The sequence below is a fragment of the Tympanuchus pallidicinctus genome, unplaced genomic scaffold (genome assembly GCF_026119805.1).
Source record: "Tympanuchus pallidicinctus isolate F22 unplaced genomic scaffold, pur_lepc_1.0 scaffold45, whole genome shotgun sequence".
NCBI classification, from domain to species: Eukaryota; Metazoa; Chordata; class Aves; order Galliformes; family Phasianidae; genus Tympanuchus; species Tympanuchus pallidicinctus.
In genome coordinates, this window is record NW_026294764.1 from 875,216 (window position 1) to 901,350 (window position 26,135).

The 26,135-nt window shown below is 58.8% G+C and overlaps 2 protein-coding genes across 7 annotated transcripts in view; both read right to left on the reverse strand.

Moving 5' to 3' along the window:
• KIF21B (kinesin family member 21B) overlaps window positions 1-18,408 on the reverse strand; it is a 31,423-nt gene extending 13,015 nt beyond the window's left edge. For all 5 annotated transcript variants that reach the window (XR_008210902.1, XR_008210901.1, XR_008210900.1 and 2 more), the window contains exons 1-22: window positions 18,198-18,408; window positions 9,098-9,320; window positions 8,664-8,846; window positions 8,353-8,502; window positions 8,124-8,258; window positions 7,618-7,785; window positions 7,017-7,132; window positions 6,376-6,571; window positions 5,654-5,843; window positions 5,481-5,544; window positions 4,847-5,071; window positions 4,484-4,565; window positions 3,911-4,034; window positions 3,475-3,666; window positions 2,754-2,953; window positions 2,450-2,557; window positions 2,079-2,147; window positions 1,702-1,931; window positions 1,213-1,360; window positions 945-1,139; window positions 420-521; window positions 140-305 (exon numbers count right to left, since the gene is read on the reverse strand). Coding sequence is in view for 2 of the 5 variants with exons in the window: in XM_052702525.1 (XP_052558485.1) it covers window positions 140-305; window positions 420-521; window positions 945-1,139; window positions 1,213-1,360; window positions 1,702-1,931; window positions 2,079-2,147; window positions 2,450-2,557; window positions 2,754-2,953; window positions 3,475-3,666; window positions 3,911-4,034; window positions 4,484-4,565; window positions 4,847-5,071; window positions 5,481-5,544; window positions 5,654-5,843; window positions 6,376-6,571; window positions 7,017-7,132; window positions 7,618-7,785; window positions 8,124-8,258; window positions 8,353-8,502; window positions 8,664-8,846; window positions 9,098-9,320; window positions 18,198-18,235 (3,304 nt within the window). In the remaining 3 variants the exon portion in view is untranslated. The remainder of the gene's footprint in view (window positions 1-139; window positions 306-419; window positions 522-944; window positions 1,140-1,212; window positions 1,361-1,701; window positions 1,932-2,078; window positions 2,148-2,449; window positions 2,558-2,753; window positions 2,954-3,474; window positions 3,667-3,910; window positions 4,035-4,483; window positions 4,566-4,846; window positions 5,072-5,480; window positions 5,545-5,653; window positions 5,844-6,375; window positions 6,572-7,016; window positions 7,133-7,617; window positions 7,786-8,123; window positions 8,259-8,352; window positions 8,503-8,663; window positions 8,847-9,097; window positions 9,321-18,197) is intronic.
• Window positions 18,409-19,777: 1,369 nt separating this feature from the next.
• CACNA1S (calcium voltage-gated channel subunit alpha1 S) overlaps window positions 19,778-26,135 on the reverse strand; it is a 30,236-nt gene continuing 23,878 nt past the window's right edge. For both annotated transcript variants that reach the window (XM_052702522.1, XM_052702523.1), the window contains 11 exons: window positions 25,766-25,893; window positions 25,241-25,337; window positions 24,636-24,738; window positions 23,620-23,721; window positions 23,375-23,499; window positions 22,874-23,002; window positions 22,283-22,473; window positions 21,548-21,612; window positions 21,011-21,108; window positions 20,431-20,535; window positions 19,778-20,261 (listed from right to left, as the gene is read on the reverse strand). In XM_052702522.1, the coding sequence (XP_052558482.1) occupies window positions 20,001-20,261; window positions 20,431-20,535; window positions 21,011-21,108; window positions 21,548-21,612; window positions 22,283-22,473; window positions 22,874-23,002; window positions 23,375-23,499; window positions 23,620-23,721; window positions 24,636-24,738; window positions 25,241-25,337; window positions 25,766-25,893 (1,404 nt within the window). In that variant the 3' untranslated portion in view covers window positions 19,778-20,000. The remainder of the gene's footprint in view (window positions 20,262-20,430; window positions 20,536-21,010; window positions 21,109-21,547; window positions 21,613-22,282; window positions 22,474-22,873; window positions 23,003-23,374; window positions 23,500-23,619; window positions 23,722-24,635; window positions 24,739-25,240; window positions 25,338-25,765; window positions 25,894-26,135) is intronic.

The following is a 26,135-nucleotide window of genomic DNA, read 5'->3' on the forward strand; positions in this document are numbered from 1 at the left end:
CCCAAGGGCATGCTGATGCCAATGGCGGCACCTCCTGCTGCTTCCCGAGCGCCCAACACAGAAAGTCCAGCTCTATCCCACGGGGAAGAGGCGGAGGCCATACCCAGTGTAAAGGAGGGCGGTCTGGGCTCTGGCCCACCTTGCTGGACGTTGTGAATCAGCGCCTGGAGCTCAGGGTGCGACTCAGCCTTCTCCCGCAGGGCATCCAGGATGAGGTGGTTCTGCGAGGAGCCGGTCACATCCGTCTGCTTCAGCCGTCCCTCCAGGAGGCGGATCTGGGCCTCCTTCTGTGCCACCTGCAGGCCCTGCCGGATGGACGATCACACCGTCCTCAGACAGGCGCTATGGGATCCCCACCGCACGACTCACAGGTGGGAGAAAGCCCCACGTGCAGACAGCGCTCCAAGCAGCAGCAGCACCTTGTCGATGGATGCCTTCAGGAAGTTGTCCAGCAGCAGCCGGGCTTCAGCAAGGGAGCAGGAACTGATCACCACCGAGGTGTCCGTGGAGTCCAGCTCCTCCTGTGAGGGGAAGGAAGTGGATGAGGCCGGGGGAATGGCAACGGGGCAGGGCCTGACAGAGCGGGCACCACAGCCTGCACAGGCACTCGGGGCTGAAGCTGCTCCACTGCTGCCCCATGGGGTCCTGGCCGGTGGCACAGCCACTGTCCCAAAGGCTGCAGAGACACAAAGCCTCTTGATGACAGAGGGGTAAGGAGCCGTGCGCGTTGTGTCTGGTGTCAGAATTGGGCACTAAAACCTGTGGGGTTTGTGCTGAAGCCCAGCTTTTTTCCCAGCAAGTTTCCAGTACAGACCCCATGAAAGCTTGCATGGAGACCACTGAAGTGGGAGCATGCAACTTCCCCACGCCCAGGAAGCACTGTGATGCCTGAGTTCCTTCCCAGGGACGTTCCCATCTCCCTCCCAGCCTCTCCCTCTGCCCACCTTGGTCTCCTCAATCTGCATGATGGTAGCTTGGCAGTCAGAGATGCTGTCATTGATGTAGTCAATGTTGGCCCCCAGCACCTCAATCTCCTCGTTCAGCTCCTGCAGCCCCTTCTGCTCCTTCGGGCTCTCTGCCTGCAGTTTCGCCCTCTTGCCCAGCAGGGCCTCCTGCAGCAGTGCCAGCTCCTCTCGTTTCTGAAGGAAAAAGGGAGAAGGATTGGCACTGTGCTGACACGGCCACCCGCAGCCCCACGGCCACCCCCCTCACCTTGATGAGCCTCTCCATGTCAGCCTCCAGGTTGACGATGGTCATCCTCTGCATCACGATGTCGAAGATGCGCCGCTCCAGCGACTGCCACTTGAGGCGGGCAGCTTTACTGAAGGTCTGACTCGATCCCTTCTTGGGGAACTTCTTCCTACAGCGCGAGGGGAGCAGAGGCACATGGGCACCCAGTTGCACCATGTCTGGGAAGCTGTGCTGTCCCCAGAAGGATGCCCAAGTGCTGGTTGCATCACAGGAGGCTGTCTCGCTTTTGGATTATCCACCTCTGCTGTCACCCCTCCCTGCTCTAACAGCTCCATAGAGAGCACACTCCAAGCACAGCCCATCCCTTTACCTCCAGGCACTTTACCTCCAGCCAAACACACAATGAAGAGTTGGCCTCCAGCCTCTGCCATCAGCCAAAAGGCAGACCCCTGAGCCCTGGGATTCCCGTCGCTCGTTAACCCAGCCCCGCAGTGCCACCACTGCCCTGACCTGACTGGCCGAGCCCCATTGACAGAAGGTGAGGGGTCTCCCAGGAAGTTATTGATTTTCCTGTTCCATTGGCGCACGATGCTGGAGACGGAGCGAGCGCCGGACTCTGGCTCAGACGAGGTGGTGCTGGCTGAGACCTCTGCACCAGAGTCCAGCATGGCTGGCTTCTGGCTCGTCCTGCCTGCAACTCGGTCTGACATGGGCTTGGCGAGACGGCGCAGCGCTGAGACCTGCCCAGAAGACAGTGTGAGCATGCTGCCATCAGCCATCCCCAGACAAACCCATCACCGACCTCAGCTCCCAGATTTGGTGCCACTGAGCCACTGTTTGGGATCCCCCTTGGGGCTGAGGGCTGCACGAAGGTGGTCCCCCCTCACCTCCTGAGTTTTCCTTCGCAGCACAATTTCCTGCTGCCGCTTCTGAGACTCCAGAGCCCGGATCTGAAACTGCATAGGGAGAGACAGACTATGAGGTCCTGCTGGGAAAAGACAAGCCACCCAGACCCCTTAGCAATGGCTGCAGAACCAGCACTTCCACCACCAAATACTAGAGCAGTTGCTTTGGCATGAGCATCACTTGTGATTTGAACAGTGCAGAAGCCCCCATTCCAGCCTCAAGGCTAGTTTTGGTGGCACTATTCCCCTGAAGGCGGTGGGGAGCTCACAGATCTCCAACAACCACACTGCGAGATTCAGGATCGTCCTGGCACCAGGTGACCCAGCAGCACGCAGGCAGGCTGCCTTCTCACCTCCTGCCGGCGCTGCTCCTTCTTGAGCTGTGCTATTTCCCTGTTCCTCTTCGTCTCTGCCAGTCGTCTCCGCTGCTGCTCCTCCCGCATCTGCTTCATCAGCGCGACCTGCAGAGGGAAGGTGCGATGTCTGCACGGGCACCTGGTGTTCCCAGCAGCCAGGACAGCCATCCACCAGGCAGGCATCCTGCATCACCAGCAGGAGCAGAAAACAGCTTTTTCCTTGAGCTGAGAGGAAGCCAGGCTTGGCCAAACCAGTCTCAGCCTCGCTGCTCCCAAGCAACGCCCTTCCCACCCTGAGTACCTTTGCTTTCTTCATCTCAGCCACCTCTGCCTGCAGCTTCCTCAGCTCCCGCTCGTAGCGGGACTGGTTCTTGAGCAGGCGAGCATGTTCCTTCTGGGCAGCCTGCAGCTTCTGCAGGTCCCTGTTCATCTCCTTCAGCCGTTTCTCATAGTCTGCTTTGATCTTGTTGGCCTTCTCCTCTGTGTAGCACTCCATGGTGCCTGCAGGAATAGGGAGAGAGTTTGTAAGGGTCTCTGTGCCCCTTGTTTCACTAGAGCCCTCTGTCATGCTGCACTGGCAGGGGTCTGTCTGGGGCACCCAGTGGGTTGACACAAAACAGGGGCAGTGGGTTACACCAATTGCTGGGCTGAAAGGAGATGCGGACCTGGACCTACAGCCAAATGCAGCCTTCTTGGCTGATGCTGAGCCTGGAAATCAGCTACGCTGCGGGTCTTTGGGGTCCTTCATATGCCCACAGCACAATTCACCCAGGAATCCGTACACCCCACAAAGCAGTGTTCAATAAAGGCTTTGCCTCACCATCCTCCCCAGCAGTCTCCAGCTCCCACTCCCACAGTGATAAGAGCACAGCCTTGGGATCCCAGCTGCTCAAGCAGAGCAGGGTTGGTGGCAAAGCCTGTGGCTGCATGCAGGGGATGGATGTGTCAGCCCTTAGCCAGGTGGGCAGGAGGAGAAAAGGGACCCAATGCTGCTGGGATGCTGTGGGTGAGGCGGCTCTCACTGAGGTTCTGCAGGACCCGGTCCCGCTCCAGCTGCGTGTCCCGGATCTTGTTCTGCAGCAGGATCAGCTTCTCCTCATACTGGTGCTTGAGCGTCTGCAGGCGCCGTTGGCTGTTCTCCAGCTCATCGATCAGCTTCTGCTTGATCTCTATCTCACAAGTCAAATCTGCAAGGTCAGCCTGGAAATTCACCGCTGGAAGCCAGAGAGCATAGTCAGGCCAGCAGGGATGGGGACAGCATTGCTCCCATGGTCCCACAGAGCCACAGCGCAAGGAGGGAGCAGGGGGGGGCTGATGGGAACTTGGAGGCTCCCTGCACTGACTCTGGTGCTCTGCCAGTCCCCCAGAGAGGAGACAACCCAGCATCTCGGGGAATTCTCCCTTTCCAGGACTGGAGTCCAGCAAATGCACCCCCGTGCTCTGGGCTCTGTACTTTACCCTTCTCCTCTGCATCCGAGTCAGAGTCCACCAGGCTTTCTTCACTGCCTGAGTCCTCATCTTCATCCTCACGTCCATCCTCTTCCTCACAGCCACTCTCATCCTGTTCCTCCTCCTCCTCCTCCTAAGAGAAAATGCCATATTTAACTTGCAGCATGGCTTTGCCCTTCTCTCTGTGGTCGCTCCCCTGCTCCAAACCTGAGCTCACCCCACAGCAACCAACTGCAGCCCCTGCAGTGTGACTCAGTCTCCTACATGGGATGCTCATGGGCTGAAGCATCATTTCTGGGCCCACAGTGCACACCACAGCTAAGGAGAGCTCTGTGCTACATCCATTCCCTACCAGCCGAACAGCACTGCGTCCCCTCAGCCTTCCTTCAGCTACCTCTGAAACCAGGCCCCAAAGAGACATGGGCTCCTCACTGCACAGCAGGGCTGACTCCTGGCTGTGTCTGCATGTCCACAGCCCCTCCTTGCAGGGCCAGGGCAGAACTTGATCACCCTCCCTCTCAGGGTGATGACAGTCCTCCGTAAGTGAGCATCCCTTCCATAGGAACACGAAGCCCCTCTCACCTCTTCTGCTTCATTCTCATCCGTCTCCTCCCCGTTGTCCTGCTGCAGCTTTGGCCGCTTCTTAAATGCTTCCTTCTCTGGGCTGGGGGAGAGCAACGGGGTACAGGTGAGTCTTAATGTCAGAATGAGCCTCGCAGGGCTACCAACGTCCTGCTCTTGTATTCTATGGGGAAAGCAGCCTCCAGATACTTGGTGGGTGAGAAGCCAACCAAGGCAGTGCCAGGAAAGGAACACACATGCCCAGGCTTTGTCTGGGTGCTCTGGTTTTAGCAATGATAGGGGAAAAAGTGAGATATTCATCCCCATGAGGACAGAGAGGGCTGATGTGGGGCACCCCCCTTCCCAGCATCACACAGCCTTCACCTTTTCCTCCGCTGCCTCCTCTCTTTCTTTTTCAGCCGCTCCAGGTCCTGCTTGGCCCGTCGCAGGACGTCAGAGGCCTCGGTTTCCACAGGGGCAGCAGGGCTGCCCAGCCCAGCCAGGCCGGGAGCTGGGGATGAGCCCACAGAGTAGGGGGGACGGGCAGAGAGGCGCGAGAGGCTGCGACGCAAGGATTCATTCATGGATTCACTCTCCAGAAGCTTCGTCCTGGGGAGCAGAGACAAGATGTGGTCAATGAGGAGACGTGCCACTGACGTGTCAAACACAAACCGTGCCCAGACACCTCGGACTGGAAGGCCAGGATGCTGCAGAGAGGCAGTACCCAGGGGTCACATGAGGCAGAGATGGACGCAGATTTGTGGGTCAGCAGCCCCTGGGGGACAACAGAGACTGCCAGCACGGTCTCCCCATCCATCAGTAGCCATGCAAAGAGCAGTACTGGCCAAATCACTGCCCAGCACCGAGACTGGGACTACCACAGGCCCAGTGGTCTTGGCTGCTTTGAGGTTTATAAATAAAATGGTGGAGACACAGAGCCAGGAGCAGCATCTTGACTCGCACCCCGCATTGGCACCCACCAGCCCAAACGACCCAACAGACATCGTGCCCAGCTCACCTCAGCTCCTCAATCTCTCGGATGTAGTTCTGGATGAGAGCACCGATGGCCTCATTGCTATCACCTGGAGAAGCAGAGGCTTAAGGGGCTCAAGGCAAGACACAGACAGTGCTGCAGCACCCATCTCTCCCGCACTGGGTGGACAAGGCCAACGTGCGTGTGCCCAGCCTCACCTGCCTTGGCCAGCATCAGGTTGGCCTCCTGGCTCATCAGTTGGGTGACTCTGTTGTTGATGGAGTCGATGGCCTCCTGCATGGCCTTCACCCGCATGCGCAGGGCGCTGTTCTCCTTCTGCAGCATGGCGTTCTCACGGAACAAATCGCTGTAGCCCTCTGAACCGTCCTCCCCAATGACCCTCTTGCCCTGTGGGGACACACGGGCAGTTCCTGAGCGCGGGGTGTGCCAGGACACGGAGCCCCACCACTGCCTTCCTGAGGGCAACCCCAGTCTCCAAAGCAGGGGAATGAAAAACCTAAGAACCAGGAAAGCCTGAACTCAACAGGTCAGAGATGCTTCAAGGCTTCTCTCTGCCTAGAATCCCGAGCCCTAGTCTGAGCCTTCTAAAGCTTGATCCACCAATCCAATCTTCCACCCCACAGGAGTACTGGGCAGGCAGCAGCTCAGCAGCTATCATCAGCAATGGCAAAGTGCCATCCTCACAGTGTCTTTGCTTCACTCACACCATCCACTGTCATCCAAACACTCATCCAGAATGAAGCTCAACTGGCCAGGCCACGGGACACACTCTGTAGGGGAAAGGGCCTCACAACAGGGCCAGAGGAAGAATCATGGGCAGGAGGGTCCTGCTGGCTAAAACTGCCCCAAACCAAACACAAGAAGGGTTCCTCCTCCTCCCGGCTCCATTCCACCTGCATGGACTCGCTTGGGCACTCACTGCCTTGTACTCCATCAGCTCCATCTGCAGACGGGCGATCTCAGCCCGCAGGGCACTGATCTGCTGACTTGTCTTGTCCTGGTTCACCACCACCTTGTTCTTGATGTTGCGAGCCCGGTTGGCATACTTGAGAGTGTTCAGGGTCTCCATGAAGTCGCGGTCAGATGGGCTCACACAAGCGATCATGATGGTTTGGCTTGGGAAGGTGAAGGGCAGGGTGAAGGGGTGGTTTCCCCACTCAGTACACTCAGCTCAAGCCCTGTGCCTTGGCATCCATCCCAACCCTCCTATGGTTTATAACTGGGTTCAATCCCTCCTAGCGACAGAGCACCATCGGGAATGGGCTCTACAAAAAAGTGCCCTCACAGCAGGCAGAGAATCCTGTGAATCATGCCAGACAACAGCACCCATTGCGTCGCAGATCTGCAAGGGCTCCGGAGCATTTAACACCAGCTAACTCTACCAAAGCTGCCTAATTGCAGCTGGGACTCATAAGCAGGCAAGGCATTCACATCTGCAGTGCCATGTTGCCTGTCAGGAGGCACCCAACCCACAGCAGGCAGCCCACCAGTCATCTGAAATAGCTCCCACACACTCCACGGCCCCTCAGCCCATCGCAGCCCTATGTGGGGTCCCCACACCTGTTGCCACCGAGGGAATCCTGCAGCAGGCGGGTGAGCTTGGAGTCGCGGTAGGGCACATGCACAGCTTTCTTGCTCTGGTCTCCAAGGGCACTGATGACATTCCCCAGCGCCAGCTGCCAACACAAAGGAAAGCCACCATCTAACTTCAGCCCCTGCTGAGTACACAGCTGCCACACAGCCAGAATTTCAGGCTGGGACTGCACACTGCGACACTCGCGGTGCAAGATGGGAAGGCATGGGGCTTTCCCAACCAGTTTCGGCATTTGCCCTCCTTCCCTGTGTTGCGCCTCTCACTCTCACAAGCACCAGAGCAGTGAAGATAAACGCTGAACTTCAGGGTAGTTTTTAAGCTCAAATTAGCAGCCCTCAATTTTCTGGGGACTAGCACACTTGTGCTGTACACCATAGTCCTGCCCTCAGCAGTAAAGCCATGCCCTCTAGAACTTTGGATCACAGAATCTTCCCTACAGTTCCAGGCAGCAAAACCCACAGCAACTCCAGCAGCGCAGAGCAACTGCAAGCAGGACCCAAAGGTCCCCTGGGTCTTCAGGCAGCCCCTGCCCTCCCCCTGCTGCCCCTCGCATGCCCAGGGTCGTACCAGCCCACAGTTGATGGAGATGCCTTCCTTGGCTCTCTCGCCAGTAGCGCCCGTTCTCTTCAGCCTCTCCGAGCCAGCCAGGTCCACAAAGTGAAACTTGGCTGTGAGGGTCTCGTACTCAGTGGTGGGCTGGGCTCCATCCGGCAGGCCGGTCACCTCCCCGTTCACCTGCAGCCAGGCACACAGAGGGCTCGCTACCAGAGACCCTGCAGGAGCCCCCTCAGCCCTACAAGCATTTACCCTCGGCTTGCAGCCCCCTGACGATCAGGTGAGAGGAGCCCAACAGCAACTTGCTGCAGGTCACCCCATCCCTGGGACAGGGCTGCTTTGGCGAATATCTTAGCTCCCAATAAATGCTAATATTCCCTACAACCACAGAGAAACAAGACAAAACCCTGCCTGTCTGGGAGACTTCAGACCCTCTCCCCTTCCCAGGGAACCCACACAGAGCCAGGAAGAGCCCATCTCGGAAGCAAGAGCGGAGGGGCAGGGCCTCTCAGTCTCACCAGCTCCGGGCGGGCACACACTCTCATCTGGCACAGATGAATGGTGAAGATGGCGTGGGACCGGGAGCTCTGCACATTCATCTGGGTGCTGGCAGTGGTGCGGGAAAGAGCTCCCTGCTTCAGGCACTGGATGAGCTGCAACAACACACAGCAGAGGAAGAAAACCTTCAAGCACAAAGCACATCCCTGCCTTCCATCCCTCTTCTGCACTCACTGATGCCGCACCCACCTCGTCCTGGGAGCTGATGAGCCGCGATGTGACCCCCGTGGTGTAGATGCTCCCGCTGGCATCCTCGTGGATTTTGATGTTGGATTTGCGGTGACGTGCATCTGGGTCACGGGTGCTGTCAAACAGGTCCAGGATCTCTTCATTGTAGAGCTGAATGGGGCAAAAACGCATGTGAGTAACAGAGAAGAGGAGTCTGCTAGAGCCTGGCACTTCAAAAGGTGCCAGAGGACGCCTTCCTGCCACCCTTGCTGGGAGAAGGGCTGTGCAGAGGACGCAGGCCATGCCATCACCCCCGACTCCTCGTCACTCACCTCCAGGAATTGGGCGCTGACTTTGAACTCAGGCACTGCCACCCCCTGACTCTGTGCCGCCCGCTTGCGCTCCTCAATGCCGCTGAAGAGGTGGCCGATGGCCCGCGGGATGATGCCCTGCTCATCCTCAGAGATGCTCATGTCGAAGCCAGTGCCCATGGTGTATGTCTTTCCCGCACCAGTCTGCAAAGGTGGCGCTGGGTCCTGCGCTGCAGCCACAGCTGCCCGTACCACCCCGAGCTCCTCTGCTGAGCCCCCCGCACCCATCACGCACCCCAGCCCCGCCATCCCTTCTCTCCCTGCTGCAACTCCCACCCGACCCTGAGACGGCTCCATCCCCTCCACACCCTGCAGCTTTAAGTCCCTGCCTGCTCCTAACTTCTGCGCTGCCGCCCTGGGAGAGCCCAAAGCCCAGGGCAGAGCAAAGCGGGTACCTGGCCATACGCCAGCACGGTGGCATTGTAGCCCTCGAAGCAGCCTTCAATGAGCTTGCCCACGCACGTTGTGTAGATCTGCTCCTGCCACGTGTCCAGGTCAAAGACAAAGTCATAGGTGAAGGCTTTGTCCTTCCCCAGCAGCACTTGGGGCTCACCGGGCGTCACAGAGGTGCAGATGTGACATCCCTCGATTTTCTCTTTGGACAGCTGGGGACGGATCCTGCAGGGGGAGGAACACACTGAGGGTGGCCTCAGAGATCACCCCACTGCCTGGCTCTGGGGACATGCTCTGCGTTGGGACGGCGGCTGCTCCAGGCTGAGGCCCAGCAGTGCCACCACTCACAGCGTGAAGCAAACAGCACACAAAGCAGGATGGGGTAACAACCCACAGACTGCACTAAAAGCTTCCCCTGCACCAACCCACACCTACAGCAGCTCATTTGCTGCAGCGTCCCCAGCCAGGCAGCGAGCTCTGGGCTGCACATAGGAACGATGCATGGAAGCAACCTGGACTGCCAGGGCACGGTAGGCAGAAGAGACGCAGTCAGACACAGCATGGCTGCACCCGCACAGGAGACAGCGAGATCAAACTGCATTGAAAACCTGAAACGCAAAACGCAACCAGACAGCCCCAGCACCAAAACAACCGTCTGAACCAAAGCACCGCCCAGCCCGATGGCTGTCCCAGGCTGTGGGCCCTGCAGACGGAGCCGGGACAGCAGAGGCTGCGCTGGGCTCCAGCGGCGCCGTAACAACACCGCGCTCCCCACCCCGAGGGCTTTGGAGCACCGACGGCGCCGACGGAGCCGCGCAGGCGCAGATCTGCTGCACGTCAGACAGCGGCGCACGTCGGGGACGCGCAGCTCCAGGTTTTGGGGATGCGTTGGCTGCGGGAAGCAGCTGGGCGCCCCAGGGAGCTGCGGAGAAAGGGAACGCAAAGCCAAACGCCCTGGCAAACAGCTCTCATTAGAGCTTAATGACTGCACATCTCCCCTCCCTGGATGCTTCATAAAAACAGCTATTAATTCCTCCAAAGCCGCACGGCTGGCAGCGACCGCAGCGGAGGCTCTGCAGGTCGGGGCTCCCATGTCTCACCAGGCTGAGGGCAGCGAGAGCCGGGGGACCACCGGCCCACGACCCCCCCGGGAAGCCGCACAGCAGACGTGTGGGAACAGCTATCCGTGTCTCAGGGTGTATTTAGCACCGCAGCCACAACAGAAGGCAGCTTCTGATGTGCTCAGCCCAACTCGCTCCTGTCGCCTTCCCAGGGTCCCACCCTCCCGCAGGAAAATGAAGCCCAGTTTTAATTACTTTCTGACTAAAGTGAAGTGCTGCCCCTCCCCAGACGCACACAGCATTTCTGGGGATCAGACAGAACAACAAACTGCAACCACTGTATTTCTGGAAAATTTTTCCTCTCAAGAAAAACGAGAGCAGAGTTTTCAGCAAAAGGCTTTTTTTCCTTCCCTCCCCAGAAAGTGGTTTAATACGTGCATGTGGGTTTGGGAGAGAGGCTGTGCAGCAGCACTGTGTGACTGCATATGGACTTTCCATAGGACTTCTGGGGACCACAACTGTGGGACCTGCAAGGGTATGAATGGAGACCCAGGTGCCAGCATCCCCTTGTACCACCCCATGTCCCCAGCCACTCTTGGGGACACGGGTGCCCCACAGGCTGGTCTGAGCCCCAGCACTTGTCTCAAATGTCATTTCATAGAACCGTAGAATTATTCAGGCTGGAGGAGACCTCTGAGAACACTGAGTCCAACCCCAACCCACCCCACCGTGCCCACAGCCACATCCCTCAGTGCCTCATCTCCACAGCTCTGAACGCCTCCAGGGACAGGGACTCCATCGCCTCCCTGGGCAGCTGTGCCAATGCTGACCACTCTTTCCAAGAAGAAATCGTTTCTAACATCCAACCTGAACCTCCACCGGCGCAACTCAGAGCCACTTGTCTACAGGCTGGAAGCTGCTGCAGACGGTGCAAATATCAGCCCCTCCTCACACCATGAGAGCAGCAGAAGGAGCCGGGGGCAGAGATGAGCCCAGGAAGCAGCAGCAGCTTCCAGCAGACACAACCCTGCATGGGATGCTCTGGGGAAGCAGCGACCCTCACCAGCAGCCCTACCAGCCAGCACGGGGAGATCCACATGGCCACCACCAAGAGCCAGCACAGAAGAAATCTCTGGGTCAGCGATGCTGTTCTTCCTGCTCACAGCCATCAGACAGTCTCAGCTCTCTGTCACTGGGGGGGATCTCATCCATTCCCATCCCTGCCCCACCCCTGCAGGCACTCCAGGTGAGGGGAACGGGGCTCTGAGCAGCTGATGGAGCTGTGAGCGCCCCTATTCATTGCAAGGAGTGGGAGCGGATGGCCTTCAAAGGTCCCTTCCAATTCAAATGGTTCTACCATTCTATCCCCTCCTACCCCAGGAGGAGCATCGCCATGCCACATACTGGGCAATGCAGGACCTGACCAGGCGGGTCACATCACATCAGCCTCCTCTTCTCTGGGCCAAAGCAAGGCACTCCAACCACCCCTCACACGTCTTGCCGGCCCTCCCTGCACTCGGGCTGGTGGCAAAGGACCGAGGGGGTGACAGACGGCCAGGCAGATCCTGCCTGCTTGGCATCGGCGCGCAAACCCCGCAGCAGCAGCAGCCTCTGTGCCAAGCAGGGCCCAGAGCCGAGCAGGGGACACAAAGGCTCGGCAGAGGCTCAGCATCTCTCTCTCTCTCTCCCCCCCCTTTCCTGCCATGCTGGCAGGCTGTGAAAGCACTCGTCTCCATGGTTCGGCTGCCAGGGCGACCGAGCATCTGGGAGGAAGCGGCGGAGTGGGGCTGCACCCTCAGGGGCAGGGAGTGTGGGGCACACACAAAGGCAGAGCTGTTGGGGCCAGGCTGGGAGCCAAGTGCCCAATGGGCACCACGGGAAGCAGATCCCACAGGGCCCCTCTTGCCTGGGGGAAGAAGCAGAGTTCATAGGAAGAACCCAGCATCTCTTGGCCTTGCAGACAGCAGAATGGGCTTTAGAAGGGGTACAGCCCATATCCTCATGGCAGGGCTTCACCCACTGCTTGGCCAGGAAAAGGGGCTGCACCCGCTGGGAAACCCCACACAGCCTCCAGCACACAGGAAGGTTCCATTCAAGTGAAGGGGATGGCTGCAATCATGTCCTCATGCCCCCTGCCGCCCGAGCTTCTGCTCTCCCTGTTTCATGGCTACAGCAAACCCAGAAGGCTCCAGAGCTCCCTTCTGCAGGGTACGGCAGCACACTCCCACACCCCACTTCTCCACTGAACTCCGCACCACCAGCAACAGGATCAGAGCAGAGAACTCCAGGCTTTCCCGTATCTCCACACCAGCACACACAGCACCTTGCTGCCCATCTTTGCCAACAGACAGCAGCTCCCAAAGCATCAGCTCAGTATGGCCTGGTCCCATAGAGTCCTAAGGAGGACAAAGCCCAGCCCCACTCCCCACTGAGTCCTGGGAGAATCCTTGCTGCCCAGAGGCGGCTGTTGGCACACAGGTTGCTCTGGACCCAAATCAAGACAAAGTTAAGCATTTAATTACCACAGCAGGGAAGCAGCTCAGCAATCAGAGAAAATTGAATAAGGCTCCCCTGGGATTGCCAGGTCTGGTCAGAAAACACTCAGATTAAGAGATATAGCAAGGCATTTCCTAGCAGGAGCGAGCACAGCACGGGGAAGGGCTCAGCCTCCCTCCACACCAGCGTGTGGCTGGCACCAAGGACACAGCAGGGCTGGCTGCCAGGTCCCCACGCCCCTGCTGGGGAAATGAGAAGAACCTCTGCAGAGCCAAGGGGTGTACGGAGACCTACTGGACATGGCTCAGCAGAGGGACCTGCCACCACACTCTATCCATCCCCTAAGTGACCCCAACATAGGCCCTCTGCTTGCCACAAACATGGGGTGCTGGCTGTGCCCAGCTTTATGGGGCAATCCCCACTGCTGTGAGCCCCTGAGGACCCTGGGCCCCCTAATCCTCAGGCTTAGGGAAACCTTTCAATCAGGTCCTGGCAGCCACTGTGTGCTGCTTATTAGCTCTGGCAGGAGCACACTGGCCCCAAGCTGCACCATCTGCTCGGCACCAGGACCCGCAATGGAACAGGGGACACACAGGAACCCATCACTGGGGAACCCCAACCCAAGGCCACAGGAAAGGGCTGGCAGGGCCTGGGGGAAGCATGGAACTCAGCTTTACCCAGAGCATCACCTGGAGGGCACCGGGAGCGGGCTGAGTTTGCAAAGTCCCTGCACTCCTCCTCAGCTCCCATAAGCCGATGAGCAGCAGCTGGCAATGCCATCAACGTCATGATGGACCTGGGGTGGGTGATGCCACAAGGATGTCTGCAAACAGACTCCGGACAGTCACTCACAAAGGGATGCAGCCAGCAGAGCCTGGCAGCAGTTCCCGTGCAATCCAGCACACCCCAAACCTGCCGGCTGTTTAACCCCACAGCAGGGACTATTTTGACAGCAATGGGAAGGAAACAGACCCCTGGGACTCAGGGCAGTGGGAAGGGCACAAAAGACAAGGCTGGCTCCTCAATTAGCACGGGCTTGGTGGGAGTATCGCCTTCCCCCTGTGAGACCAGGGGCTGTGCTTCCGACAGCTTGGTTTCGAGCTTTGGCTCCTGTGATTTGCTCTTGGTCGGAGCTCTGTCTCCTGCAATTTGCTCCTGCCCGCCCCCAGCTTCGCTCCTGGTGCAGGAATGCCGCAGCCCGTCCTGCCCTCTGGCTTAGGGAGCCCCGCGTTCCTGGTACTTCGGGGCATTAAGGATTTAAGTCCCCACTGACGGGCACTGGGTGCAGGCACTACAAGCTTCTTACAGCCACGCTGCCCGGGGCAATGCTGCAGGCAGCGCCGTCTCTGCACTGAACCGCAGAGCAGAGCTGCGCTCCCCCCCTGCACCAGCAATGTTTCCATCTCCTTTCTAACATTTCCGCTGTAAAAGCCAGCAAGCGTGCGCCTGATTGAAGCCAGGCGCAGAAAAAAGCCTCTCGCCCACACACCTGGGCTCTGCATTTCCCCCAGGACTGAGCCCTGGGCTGATCCGGGGGGAGCGAAGGATGGGGAAGGTGGTTTGGGGTCCCCGTGCCTGTGATGCTGCTTCCCTTACAGGCCTTGGGGTGCAGCCGTGAGTCAGTGCTGTTCACTAGGGAGCACCCCAGTGCCTCCAGAAAGGAAACCCCATGGCACTGTAACCCTGGGAGCCGGGCACATTCCCAGCTTTATCTCACCTCCCTCTCTGCCCAAACGTCCACCTCATAAGCTCAGCCTATATGGCCCCACGAGAGCTGAACAAAACTGATCCAACACCACCCAGACTTGGAGATGTCACAGAATTACAAGAGGACTGCGTCCTATGGGTCGCCCCAGGGAGTCATTTCATCACAGTATAGCTTGGGTTGGAAGGGAAACTGAAAGAACATCCAACCCCAGGGACACTTTCCATAGATGGTCTCCCAGGAATGACGCAGCACCACGATGACAGTGAGCGCTGGGTTCCATCCCCCTCCCTGTGCCATCACCCTCAGGCAGCACCCACAGCTGATGACACCTCCCCACCCGCATCCAAAATCATCCTGAAACACAGCTGGTCCCAGAGGCTTCATGTTTGCAGAAACCAACCCAGCAAGCAGAGGAGCTCCAGCCAGGCAGCAGCAGGATGCGGGGTTTACAACCCCGTTCCCACTGAGCTGAGGCCCTCCAGGGCACGCTGCAATGGCTGCAGGAATCTGTCCCTGAGAGGAACATCCCATCACTGCTCCCAAGGAGACCGGATCAGTTCCCAGGGCAGGAGGCAGCCAGGACCCATGCTGCCGTGCAGGGGCACGGAGCATCTCAGCAGGAGTGTTTATGAGAGCGGCAGAGCTCTGGAGGTTGCAGGGTTTAAATAAACTTGAAACCCGACTCAACTTCCTTCCCCAATTTCACAAGCTCTGCTTCCTGAGTCGCTGCTGGCTGGGCACACTCGTGTGCTGCACTCCCCCCAGCCAATGCTGCATCTGGGGTCTCGAGGAGTCTTTCTGCAGCCACCCCCACTCCTCAGCCCCCCCCCCTCCACCACAAGGCTGAACACTCCAGGTTTATACACACCATCCTGACGCAGCAAAGCCACACACCCTGGAGAGCAGGGCCCTATCTGGCCACCAGCCCCAGAACACGGCTCTGCAGCTGCCGGAGCTGCCTGTGAGCCCATGTGCCCAGCAGAGGGGACCCCCAGCCCCAGGTAACCACTGTGCTCCAGGGTGGAGCAGCAGCTGCAGAGCGAGCTGCAGCAGTCGCTGTGAAGGTCACCTGCCAAAGGAAGCAGACGTTGTGCCTCCCCAGGACTCCAAGCGAGCACCCAGAGCACGAGGAGCCCTGGGCTCCCTGCCCGGCGCCCGAATGTGGCACAGCGCTCCTGGCTCAGCCCCTCCCGAGCCAGGCAGCCCCGAGGTGCCCAAAAGCAACACGTCAGCTTCACGCTGATGGCAAAGGGAAGGCAGCCCTGCCTGCAGCCACAAGCTTGCCGCGAGGCCAGCAGCAGCCACTGGGCCTGCGTCCTCCCTGCTGACGGCAGCGCTGCGGCAGCCACCAGCCATTTCACTGCTGGCACACAGGAAGCATGAACACACCCCCCTGTGCCCTAAATAACCCCCCCACATCCAGCTCTGCGGGACCCCAGCGCCAGCTGGGGATCTTGGAGGTGAACGGAGAAGATTTAAGCTGTGCACTGAGGTTGACAGCAAGAAACACCACAGCATCTCCCCTGCCTCATTGTGCCAGGGCAGGACAGCTGCGGGAACCGGGGATCAACAGGGATGGGGCAGCTCCACCACCCAGCCCCAAGGACACCAGAATTGGGTCCTGCCTGGTGGCTGCAGCACCTCCTGACAGCAGCGGGACCACACACATCACCCATTTAACCCCAGCAGCACACAGCACCTTCCCCAAAATCCCAGTATCCAGCATCCGTTTCCCCCACACTGGTGAGCTCACCTCGCTCTCACCAACAGAAGCCACACCGAGACTGAATAAACATCACAGTGCACCTTCATGTTATTATAAAGGAACAAAAGGGAGATTTTGCCCCTGTTCTGCCACACCCTGAGGTAGCAATCCTCCTCCTTGCTGCCCCATGCAGGAGCTGGGACTGCACGGATCGCACGGTGGGTGGGGGTCTGAGGGCTTTGCAGCCCTGCTGCTCCCCGGCAAGGTGCCACACAAAGAGAATCCGCGCTGTGCTGGGAGAGGACCCAGCGCCAGCCCCCCGGGGCTGCTTTGACACAAAAGCAGTGGGGCGAGAGGCTGTTTCTCGCCAGCCCCCGACCTGCTTGCTCCCTGCTTTGTCTCTCAGCATCGTCACTCTCAGCTCTCCTTTGTCTTCACCTCTGCTATGACATCCAGCGCTGCACCAAGCGGGGATCACTTCACCAAGGAGGGGGTGGGAGAGGGATGGAGCCTTCCTTTCCTACCCAGCTCTCACCATGGACACCCCATCCCCACCAAAATACCACACGGGGAAGATTACATTTCCAACACCTCCTGCTCGTGATCCCCTCATCACAGGACAGCTCTGGCCTCATGGCACAAGGGGATGAGGTGGAAACAGAGCAACCAAAGCAGCCCCACAGCCACCACCCCTGACAGCACTGCTTCAGAAAGGAACACAGCCCGGGCCTTTGTTACGAGGCTCCATCCTAAGAAAAGCGCAGGATGGAGGATGGGAAGAGTCTGACCAGCAGGAAATCTCCACCCGCAGCCGCCGGCATCACTCAGACCCCGGGTCAGTGTCCTGCATGGACACCCCGTCCTGCCTCCACACAGGCACCATAGGAACACCCACATGACAAGGATGCTGTCGCCTCCCCGCTGCTTCCCAGCCTGTGAGACTGCAGCCTGGCTCAATTCTCAGCCCCTTAAACAGAGAGGTGCAGAAAACCCCAATGCTACTTGCAGGGCAGCGGTGCAGGGAGGTGTTTGGGTGCACAGACACGTGGTACACACAGCCACACACCCACCATTTCCCCTTCATCACTGACACTGCACCCAAAGCATCTTTTGTGCTCTTGCTCTGCCCAAGGCAGCACCTCCGTGTTTCCTCCATCAAGGATTAATGCAGTCCCACCGCATCCCATCAGCACCCATAGTGCCACACACAGGATCCACACCCATAGCAGTAACACAGCACCCTCTGCCCCATCCCACAGCTCCATAATGGAAAGCAACACAGGAGCAGCTGGATGGGGAAGGGCCCAATCATCCCCTCATCCTGCACAGGACTCAGTGCTCCCAGGGCTGGCCTGGAAGGCACGGGCTGAGCCAGGGCAACCATAGGGTGAGTGGGAGGAACACACACATCCAGTTCCCACCACGCAGATGGCAGCTCCGGGTCTGTCCCTGCCTTCCTCACTTGATGGGGCTGATGAGCCCTTTGGCGGGGGATGCGGGGATGCCTTCCTCCTTTCCCAATAGAGAGAAGCAAAGAGAACAGCACCGAACTGCAGGACCCCAGCGGCAGCACTCAGAATACACCCAGCCCGGTCCAGCGCTAACAAAGAGCCCCCTACTTTCATCCCTCTTCCACCCATCGCCGTGCAGGAGGTTTGGGATGTGCCCACCGCCCGCAGTGCAGCTCAGGGCCTCGGCCCCGACCCCCCCCTGCAGCCCACGAATTAGGTGCTGCCGGCAGCTCCTTTATTTAGGTGCAGGAGCCGTAAGGCGCATTGTTCCCAGCTCAGAGGCAGTACAAAGGACACGGAGATGCTGCAGAGACATCCCCCCCCTCCACACGCACACATTGCAGGCACCCCCTCCTCAATGCCCCTTTGACACCACCCAGGGGAGGGGGTCTAAGCCCTTCGTGCCGTGCGGTCAGACGGCCCAGGGGTCCCCCCGCACTGCGAGCTTCAGAGGTCTTGCGGTGTCGGAGCAGCCCCAGGGCAGCACGGAGCGGGACGGGGGACAGCGGGCACGGCTCGGGGGCGCCGGCGCAGAGGGGACGGGCACTGAGCTCCCGGGCTGCACAGAGCTCCTTCCTCCCCCCCGCCCCGGGACCGCGAACCCGGCAGCTCCGCGCTCACCTCACCGCCACCTTCACGCAGCTGTCCGGGGCCGCCATGCCCCCACCGCCCCGCACCGCGGCCACCGCTGCCCGAGAGCATCCGCGTCTGCGGGAGGGGGAAGAGGAGGAAGAGGGAGGGAGGAGGGAGCGGGGAGGTGCAGGAGGAGGAGGAGAAGGAGGAGGGGGCGGCGGGGCGGCCCCAGGTGCCGCGGGGCGGGCCGGGCGCTGCCGCCGGGGTCGCTCCCGCAGCGGGGGCTCCGCCGCGCCTCGGCCGCAGAGAGCGGGGCCGGGCCGGGAGGGGCGGGGCGGGGCCAGATAGGATCCGCCCACCGGCAGCGCGGCCACGAGGCCGCCGGGCGCGGAGGTGTTGCGGGGTGCGCGGCTCCGCGCGGACGGACGCTCGCGTGAGCACGCGCGCACGGACAGCCGTCGGTCCCTGCTGCCCTCTGCCGGGTCAGCGGCTCCGCTCCGGGGTGCGCCGGGCTGTGCGGAGTCGTGCGGGGCTGTAGCGGGGCTTTCTAGGTGTGTGTAGGGCGGTACGGAGCTGTGCGGGGCTGTACTGGGATGTCCGGTTTTCCCGGGCTGCACGAAGTCCCCAGCCTCTAAAAGGGACGCGCGGAGTTCTGCAGCTCACCCATAAACCACCCCTGTCCACCTTGTAGGAAAAGCAGCACATCCTCAGTATCCGCCGAGCAGAGCAAAAGCCAGACAGCTCCGCAGCCTCACAGCACTCAAGGGGTGTCAGGGGGTGTCCTGCCCGGGGGCAGCGCCGTGGGGTGCAGGGCTGTCCCTATGGGTTCTCTGCTGCCTGCATCCCATCTGCAAGCAAAGCTCTTGCTGCAGATGGAGTTCAGCAACAGCCATCTCCCTTTTATTCCGTTAACAAAACGCCCTGCTGGAGGGCAGGCATGCCCCGTTGATTCAATCTCTCTCCTGGGACCTATCAGTTTGCTGTATTTTGATAGATACTAGGCAAGGAAAAACCCAGCAGTGTTCGGTTTGGATGCGCTGGAGGCCCTCTGAAGCAAGAACCCTGCCAAAAGCTGACCCAGGGGGACAGGGCTGCCCCAGTGCTTGGCAAACACGTTCCTTCTGGGGCACTGAAGTCCGTAAACCTGAACCCTCAGGCAGACCCCTTCCTGCAGAGCAATGACCCCTCTGTCCCGAGTGGCAAAGTTCCCAGCCTCAGGCAGATCTGCTCCAAGCTCCTCCAGTGGTGCCCATCTCCTCCCACAGGTCAGGCTGGGCTGCAAGCAGGAGGAACGGGGTCTGGCAGGGCCATGACCCAGGGTGCAGCTGCTGAGATGCAGTGTGTAGCCATCTTTAAAGTGACTGACTGAGGCAGGAGCACATGGGAGTGGGGAAAGATCTCAGGACCAGGACTGGGACTGCCACATGAATCACAGAATCGTTAAGGTCGGAAAAGTGCATTAAGATCACCAAGTCCAACCGCTGGCCCATCCTCACCATGCCCACTAACCACATTTTTAATCACTGCCAGCTCTTCTTCTTCTTCAGTCTGAGTCTCTGCCAGCTCAGGCAGGCAGCAGCCTGCAGCCAGGAGAGCAGAGGAAGGAGGGGACGGGGGAACCCACGGAGTCACACAGCAGGGACACTTTAATGATCTGTGCAGCTCCTGCAAAGACCATTCTGGCACAGCATCACCCTGTCCTGTCACCAGCATCCTGCAGCACCAGTCCAAAAAGCCTCCTGTGGCCAGACAGAGCCCAGCAGCCCCACAGGCAAAGATGGGGAGAGGTGCAGCACTGCTCTGTTATCCCCCCTAATGGGGTTGTACCCATGGGGCTGCATGGCAGGCAGCTCACAGGCGAGCAGCAGAGCTGGTCTGATGGGATGTGGCCACACTGAGCCCTGGGGCGCTGACTTCTGATGCAGCCAAGGTGTCCCGGGGGGCAGAGCTGCTTTCTGTGTCCCACAGTGCTTCTCTTCCCTTTAGCAGCTCCACTGCTGCTTTCTCCACTTCATCCACCTCCAGCTGACTGCTGGCTGCCATCTCATCCCTGGTCACTGCAACGAAGGATGGATCACGGGCCAGAGCTGCGAGGCCTCCGGAGATCAGAGCCTGCAACAGAGGAAAGGATCAACAGCCCTGTGTGGAAAAAGTCTGTAGCAGAAGGGCTCGCACTCACTGCCTTCGCCCTGCTGCCCACCTCCCCAGCTAAGCTCTTCCCCTCAATTTTCCACCATGGAATCTCACCACCCCCTTTTCCCTCTGCCAGTCTGCACATTACCTCTTGAATGAGGAAGGTGATGGCAGGGGTGGAAGATGTGTTTGTGTCAGTGCTTTCATGCCACCGGTGTTCTGAGCTGGATGCTGCTGCTGTCACTGTGCTGCCCTGGATGAAAGGAGCAAGGATCTGCAGCTCAAGTATGGTGATAATCATGGAATACCTCTGTGTTAATTTTTTCAGCTGCAACCCAGGCTGCACAAGGATTCCCATCCTTCTGAATTTCCTGGGTTCAGTGCAACACCAGCAATAGGACCAGCAGGGAACCAACCCTTCCCTCCCTACCTGGGCACTGAGGCAAGAGCCAAGCACCCAGGTGACAGGGCACAGACAGCCAAGGGCAGCAGAGGAGTGTGGGATCAACTCTGAGACCCTATTTTTTCTGACCTGTCTCCAGAAGCATGAGGGATGCTGCTCTGAGCTTCCCCAGCATGGATCAGCACCAAGGTGGGGGCTCCTTCCCCGAGCTGATGAGGAAAGGAGGCTCCAGCAAAGCTGGGCCCATGCAGGGAGATGCTCCTTCCCAGGATGTTTAGCCTATGACCCCACTTTGCTTCCCTGGGACTCATGCTGTCCCCTTTACCTGCTGGGGATGGAGGCACTGCCCCGATGCTGGGTGATGCTCAGAGGCAGCTCCTCGTCTCCGCCGCAGCCTTTCCAAAGGGATGGGGAGGTCAGTCTCTAGGAGAGGGAAAGGTGGGAATTGAGATGGGCACACGAGCAAGGCCATCACAGCCAGAGGGGATCAAGACCGAGGAGACTGCATCTAGGGGATGGGACGAATGGAAATCCCAGCTCCCGCCTCTGCCCCACATTTGCTCCTCAATCCGAGTCAGGAAGGAGGAACAGTCCATGATCCTCTACTCCTGGAAATGAACATGGCCTTGTGGCCTCGCTGCATGGGGCTCCTGGTCCTGCCTCAGCCCAAGGCACAGCTCCATGCTCCACCACCATGCAGGTCTTGGAGCTCTCCAGACAGGTTCCACTGAGCTCAGGGGTCTCAGTTGGCCCTCCAAGCTGCTAGGGGCTGCAGCTCCTCCTCCTGCATTCTGTCACCAGCCCCTTCCACCACCCCAGGCAGGCTGACATGCCCCAGAATTGGAATGATGCTGACACTCACCCCGCGCTGGAGGCCTGGGTGCTGCCAGCACTGCTCTCCTCAGCACCTCATCCTCGTACTCCAACCTGGTAGGGACAGGCAGAGGGGTCAGCGGAGCAGGGAGCACCACCCTGAACCCAGGATGCAGCCCTCCCCATCTTCTCCACTCTGGGATTGGTGAATAATGTGCAGACCCCAAGAATCAGGATAAGGATGTTCTCTTACACCGGTAACCCTTCTACTCGCTTTAGGCACTGGTGGCCCTTGGCACTCAGAGATTGGTGGGGAAGGGAAAAGGTCATCCCTGCATTTCCTGTGTCTACCTTGATCCTAATGGCCCTAAGATGAAGGAATGATGAGAAAGGTGTTCAGGGCGCACAGTGCACGGAGCCACACGTTTACCCTATACGTTAATAATTAGGGTCCTCTTATAGAGGAGGAAACTGAGGCAGGAAACAGGCCACGCAGGATGACCTGATGCTCAGGGAGAAGAAAGAAACACTGACATATTCCTGGTTCTCATGGCTCTCTCCGAGGACCACAACTGCTGCTGCCTCAGCACGTTGCAATTAGGTAAGACAGCCCACATCCAGAGCGCGCTCCCCCCTGCATATCCCACCCTGGGGACATCTCTGGCGATGCCTCCCATCCAACGGCCAAATTTCTCCACAAAGCTTCTGCGTCTGCAGGGTCATTTCTGCACTGGCACCCAGCCCGGCTCCCCCCCCAGCCCGCAGGGCGCTCACCAGCCCTTACCCCTGCAGCCAGTTGGCGTTGTTGACGTTGGTGTTGCCTTCCTGGGGGAAGTCGTCGAGGAAGACGGGGGAGTCGAGGTCTTCGCTGCCCACCTCTGTAAACTGCAGGGGCCTCTGGCTGGCCATGTGGGGCTGCAGGGGGCTGCTTGGCTCCAGGAAGCTGTCCACCTGGCCGAACAAACCGCCCGTCCTCTGCAAGCAACAGGAGGGCATCAGGAGATGCAGAGCTCTGGGGCCGTTCCCGTGGAGGAAATGTGTTTGGGTGCCCGTGGAATGGCAGCCTCGTGCTTGTGGTGTTCTAGGCTGCACTGCCCAGGTGGGGAAACTGAGAGGGGATGTAATAAATAACGCCGCAGCACCGGGGTGTGACAAACCTCTGGGCTGCCAGCACTTTTGCACACAGCAGAAATCCTTCACTGCGAGACCAGAGCCCAGACTGCCCAGGATGTCCCGATCCTCAGGGAAGAGCACTGTTACGTACTTCTTGCTTACGGTCAGGCTCACCTCTGAGGACTGTTCTCTATCTGCTGTACCCATGCTGAGCCGCAGCGCATGGCAGTGGGTAGGACTGCTCCCACCTGGCTGTGCTCACCCTGTAGATCCCCTCCTCCATGGCAGCTTCCACCATTGCCCTCTCCAGCTCTTCCTCAGCAGTCAGGTCCCCAGAGATGGCTCGATGAATTTCAGGAGCGGCTTCTTCTTCAATGCTCCTCAGCCCAGCCTGATGGACAGGAAAGCATGGCCGGATGTGGGCTGGCACTACAACCCCTCTCACTTTGGGTTTTAGAGAAGGAAATGTGCTGGAGTTTGGTCTCCAGGCCACAGTGAACCATGCTGCCCTGCCAGCTGCCCCTCCCAGGGACCCTGAGGCTGGTTGGTTCTGTGCTTGCTGACCAACTCAGCACTGATTCACTTGGGGCCACCTCATTGCCAGAACCTAAGGGACAGAGGTCCCCATGTCCATTTCAGCCCTGTCTCTCCCAGTCACCAAGGGCTTTCTAGAGTTGGGAGAGCCCCCTTCCCCTGTCTGCAGGAAGCCCCATCATGCCTCCTGTCCTCACATAGCATCACCTCCACCAACCACGCTACCAACCTGGATCTCTACAGGGTTCTTCTTGGGACGGTACCCATAGTACTCCTCCTGGCGCTTCATGAACTTCCTGAAATGCTCTTGGATGAGGAAAGTAGCATAGAATTTGCCCACTGTCACCTCATCATCTGGAGGGGAGGAAACCAACCTGATGACTTTGCCCACCATGCTGCCCTGAATTGCTGCAGAGCTGAGCCCCCCGGGCAGGGGGAGGTCGGCCCTTGGGGAAATACCAGTGGGTGACGTACCTCCAATAGGTGGGATGACCTGGTCCAAAAGCTTCATACTGGTTCGCTTCCAGATTTTTTTGATAATGGTTCTGAGCTCCTCATTGGCCTGTTCAAAATTACCTGTGGGAAAAGGGAGGACAAAGGTGTTCATTCTCAGGGGAACATGGACATGAACAAAGACAAAGTGTGTGGAAACCTGGCCAGACTCCTGCAGGGTGTGACAGCTCCTCGTCAGTCTCCCCACCCAGCAGATTGTAGGAATTAGGCTTTGATTTTACCAAAAGTCTGTGCTCATCCATGCTCTCAGATCTCCTGTGATCCTCCCAATGCTCCCTGCATCGTGCTGGATGCAGTGTTCTCCACCCCAGCTGAAGGGAAGGCTCCGTGCCCTGCTACTGGGAGATGCTGGCCTCAGCTGGCCCCACAGCCCAGCTCCACCTCCTGCTGTGCTGGCTTCTCATATGCTGCTGCCTAACCCACAGGCATGGAAACAAGTTGGTGTGGTTTCTTACCAAAGCAGAGCTTTGCAAACCATGCTGCTGGCAAGGAAGAAAGCAACTCCTCTCCAGCACAGCTAAATTCAAAGAGGAGCCATCCTTTTCCACTCCAGTCTGAGGTCTATGCACACCTGGGGAGATGTAGAACTGGAACAACCAGTGCTATGGCAGGTGCAGGGGATCAGACCACACTCAGCATGTGGGAAGGAGTCTAGCAGCTGAGCTCTGAGGCAGGAATTGGAACTGGGTCAGAAGTGCTCCTGATCTGCACAGTGAAGTTACACAGCTGGGGTGGCATTGGTTTGCTCATCATGGTTGCAACATAAACAACCTCCAGGCTTGGCCTCATCCCCCTGCATGTGCCCATGGTCTCTGGACCAACACTGACATAAAGCTGAGGGTTGGAACAGAGGGTCTTGCCCTACCAGCAAGGCGCCCTGAGGTCCTCAGACAGGGCAGGAAAGGGTGCACAACGTGCACTCTGCAGCACAGGGAGACGGTTCCCCATGCTGGGGAAGCAGACATCAGCCTTCATACCTTCTGTCTTGATCTTGAGGGCTGTCCTCACCAGCGCAAACAGTGTTGCATTGAAGGTGACAGTGCCATCGCTGTTCAGGGGCATGTTCATGCACACCAGGCGCTGCAAAACAACCAGCAGCTGTGAGCTGGGTGGCAGAGCAGGCTGTAAGCTCCCCACAGAGGTACAAGCTGCCCTTCCTGTGAGCCTCTCACAGCCCCTGGCTTTGTGCAGAGATACGCCAGGAGCTGTGCGCCCAAGACTGGAGGTTTCAACTTCCCCGGTGGAGATGAGGATGCACAGATGGGGAGCACCCCAGCACAGCTTGGAAAACTCTCTGCAATGAGGGTTGTGGGGGAGCTGCACCTCAGTGCCATTCCCTGGGGATGGAGATGAGTTCAGACAGGTCCTGAATCCCAGAACCCTGAAATGCATCAATTCCACCCAGGTTGCAGTATTGCTCATTTCCCTGACAGATCCTCTCCAGTAAATACCAGAAGTCGGAGTATGAGCATGAATGAAGACAGTGGAAAGCCAGCTGAACTCTCCTCCTCATCCTCCCAGGGGAGGATGCAGCCTGGGAAGGTGCTCTCTGCCCACACCCTCCCATCTCCTTGACTCCTACCTTACAAGCTACACGGTGAGGGCAGAACTTCCCAAAGCCCAGGGGAGGTTGGATACGTCTCAGCAGGGTCACCACGTCCAAGTGCTTGATCCTGCCCCTGGGGAGGAGACAAGCTGTGTCAGCAGGGCTGTGGCATGCAAACAGGGACAGGGTTTTGAGCAAGGGCTGTGTGGAATCATCTTCATGGCCTGCCCCGTTCTCCTGTGGTGGGTAAATCCCTTCTCTGTGCTCCTTTTGGGGGAAATGACTGCTCCCCAAGGCAACAGATGGTAGATAAAGGTGAGCAGTGCATGGAAAGAGTCAGCAGCAGCATCTGGACTGGATGAGGCTAGGACTGGGGGTCTGGTGTCCCCAAACCTCCTGATGGCTTATGTCAGTCTGGGACAAGCTGGCAAGTCCACACACACTTCTACTGTGGAATGTAATGCCAGGCAGCAATACAGCTCACTCTGCCCTGGGCTGCAGCAAAGGGCAGCCCCAGGTCCTGGCACTGCTCTCCACCTGCCATGCCACATGGTCACTCACTTGGCTTCGGGGTCGTACTCGGCCCAGATCCGTTTGAACTCGTCCAGGTGGTGGGGGCCCAGGATGGACCAGTCACGTGTGAGGTAGTCAAAGTTGTCCATGATGACGGCCACAAAGAGATTAATGATCTGAGGGCAAAGGAGAGGGCTGAAGGTTGCTGTCCTGCGTCAGAAGGGGCTCACAGATGTTCCTGATGAGCCCACACGGAGCTGAACCTCCCATCTGAGAGCATTATGTGAAGGGCAGCAATTCGGGGCAGCTCTCCCCCTCCACCCGCATGACACAACACGGACATCAGCGCTCGTCTGGACGGCAGCACATGGAGCTGTGTGATGGGACTCAGGGGATTTGGGGCCTCAATGGAGCGCGG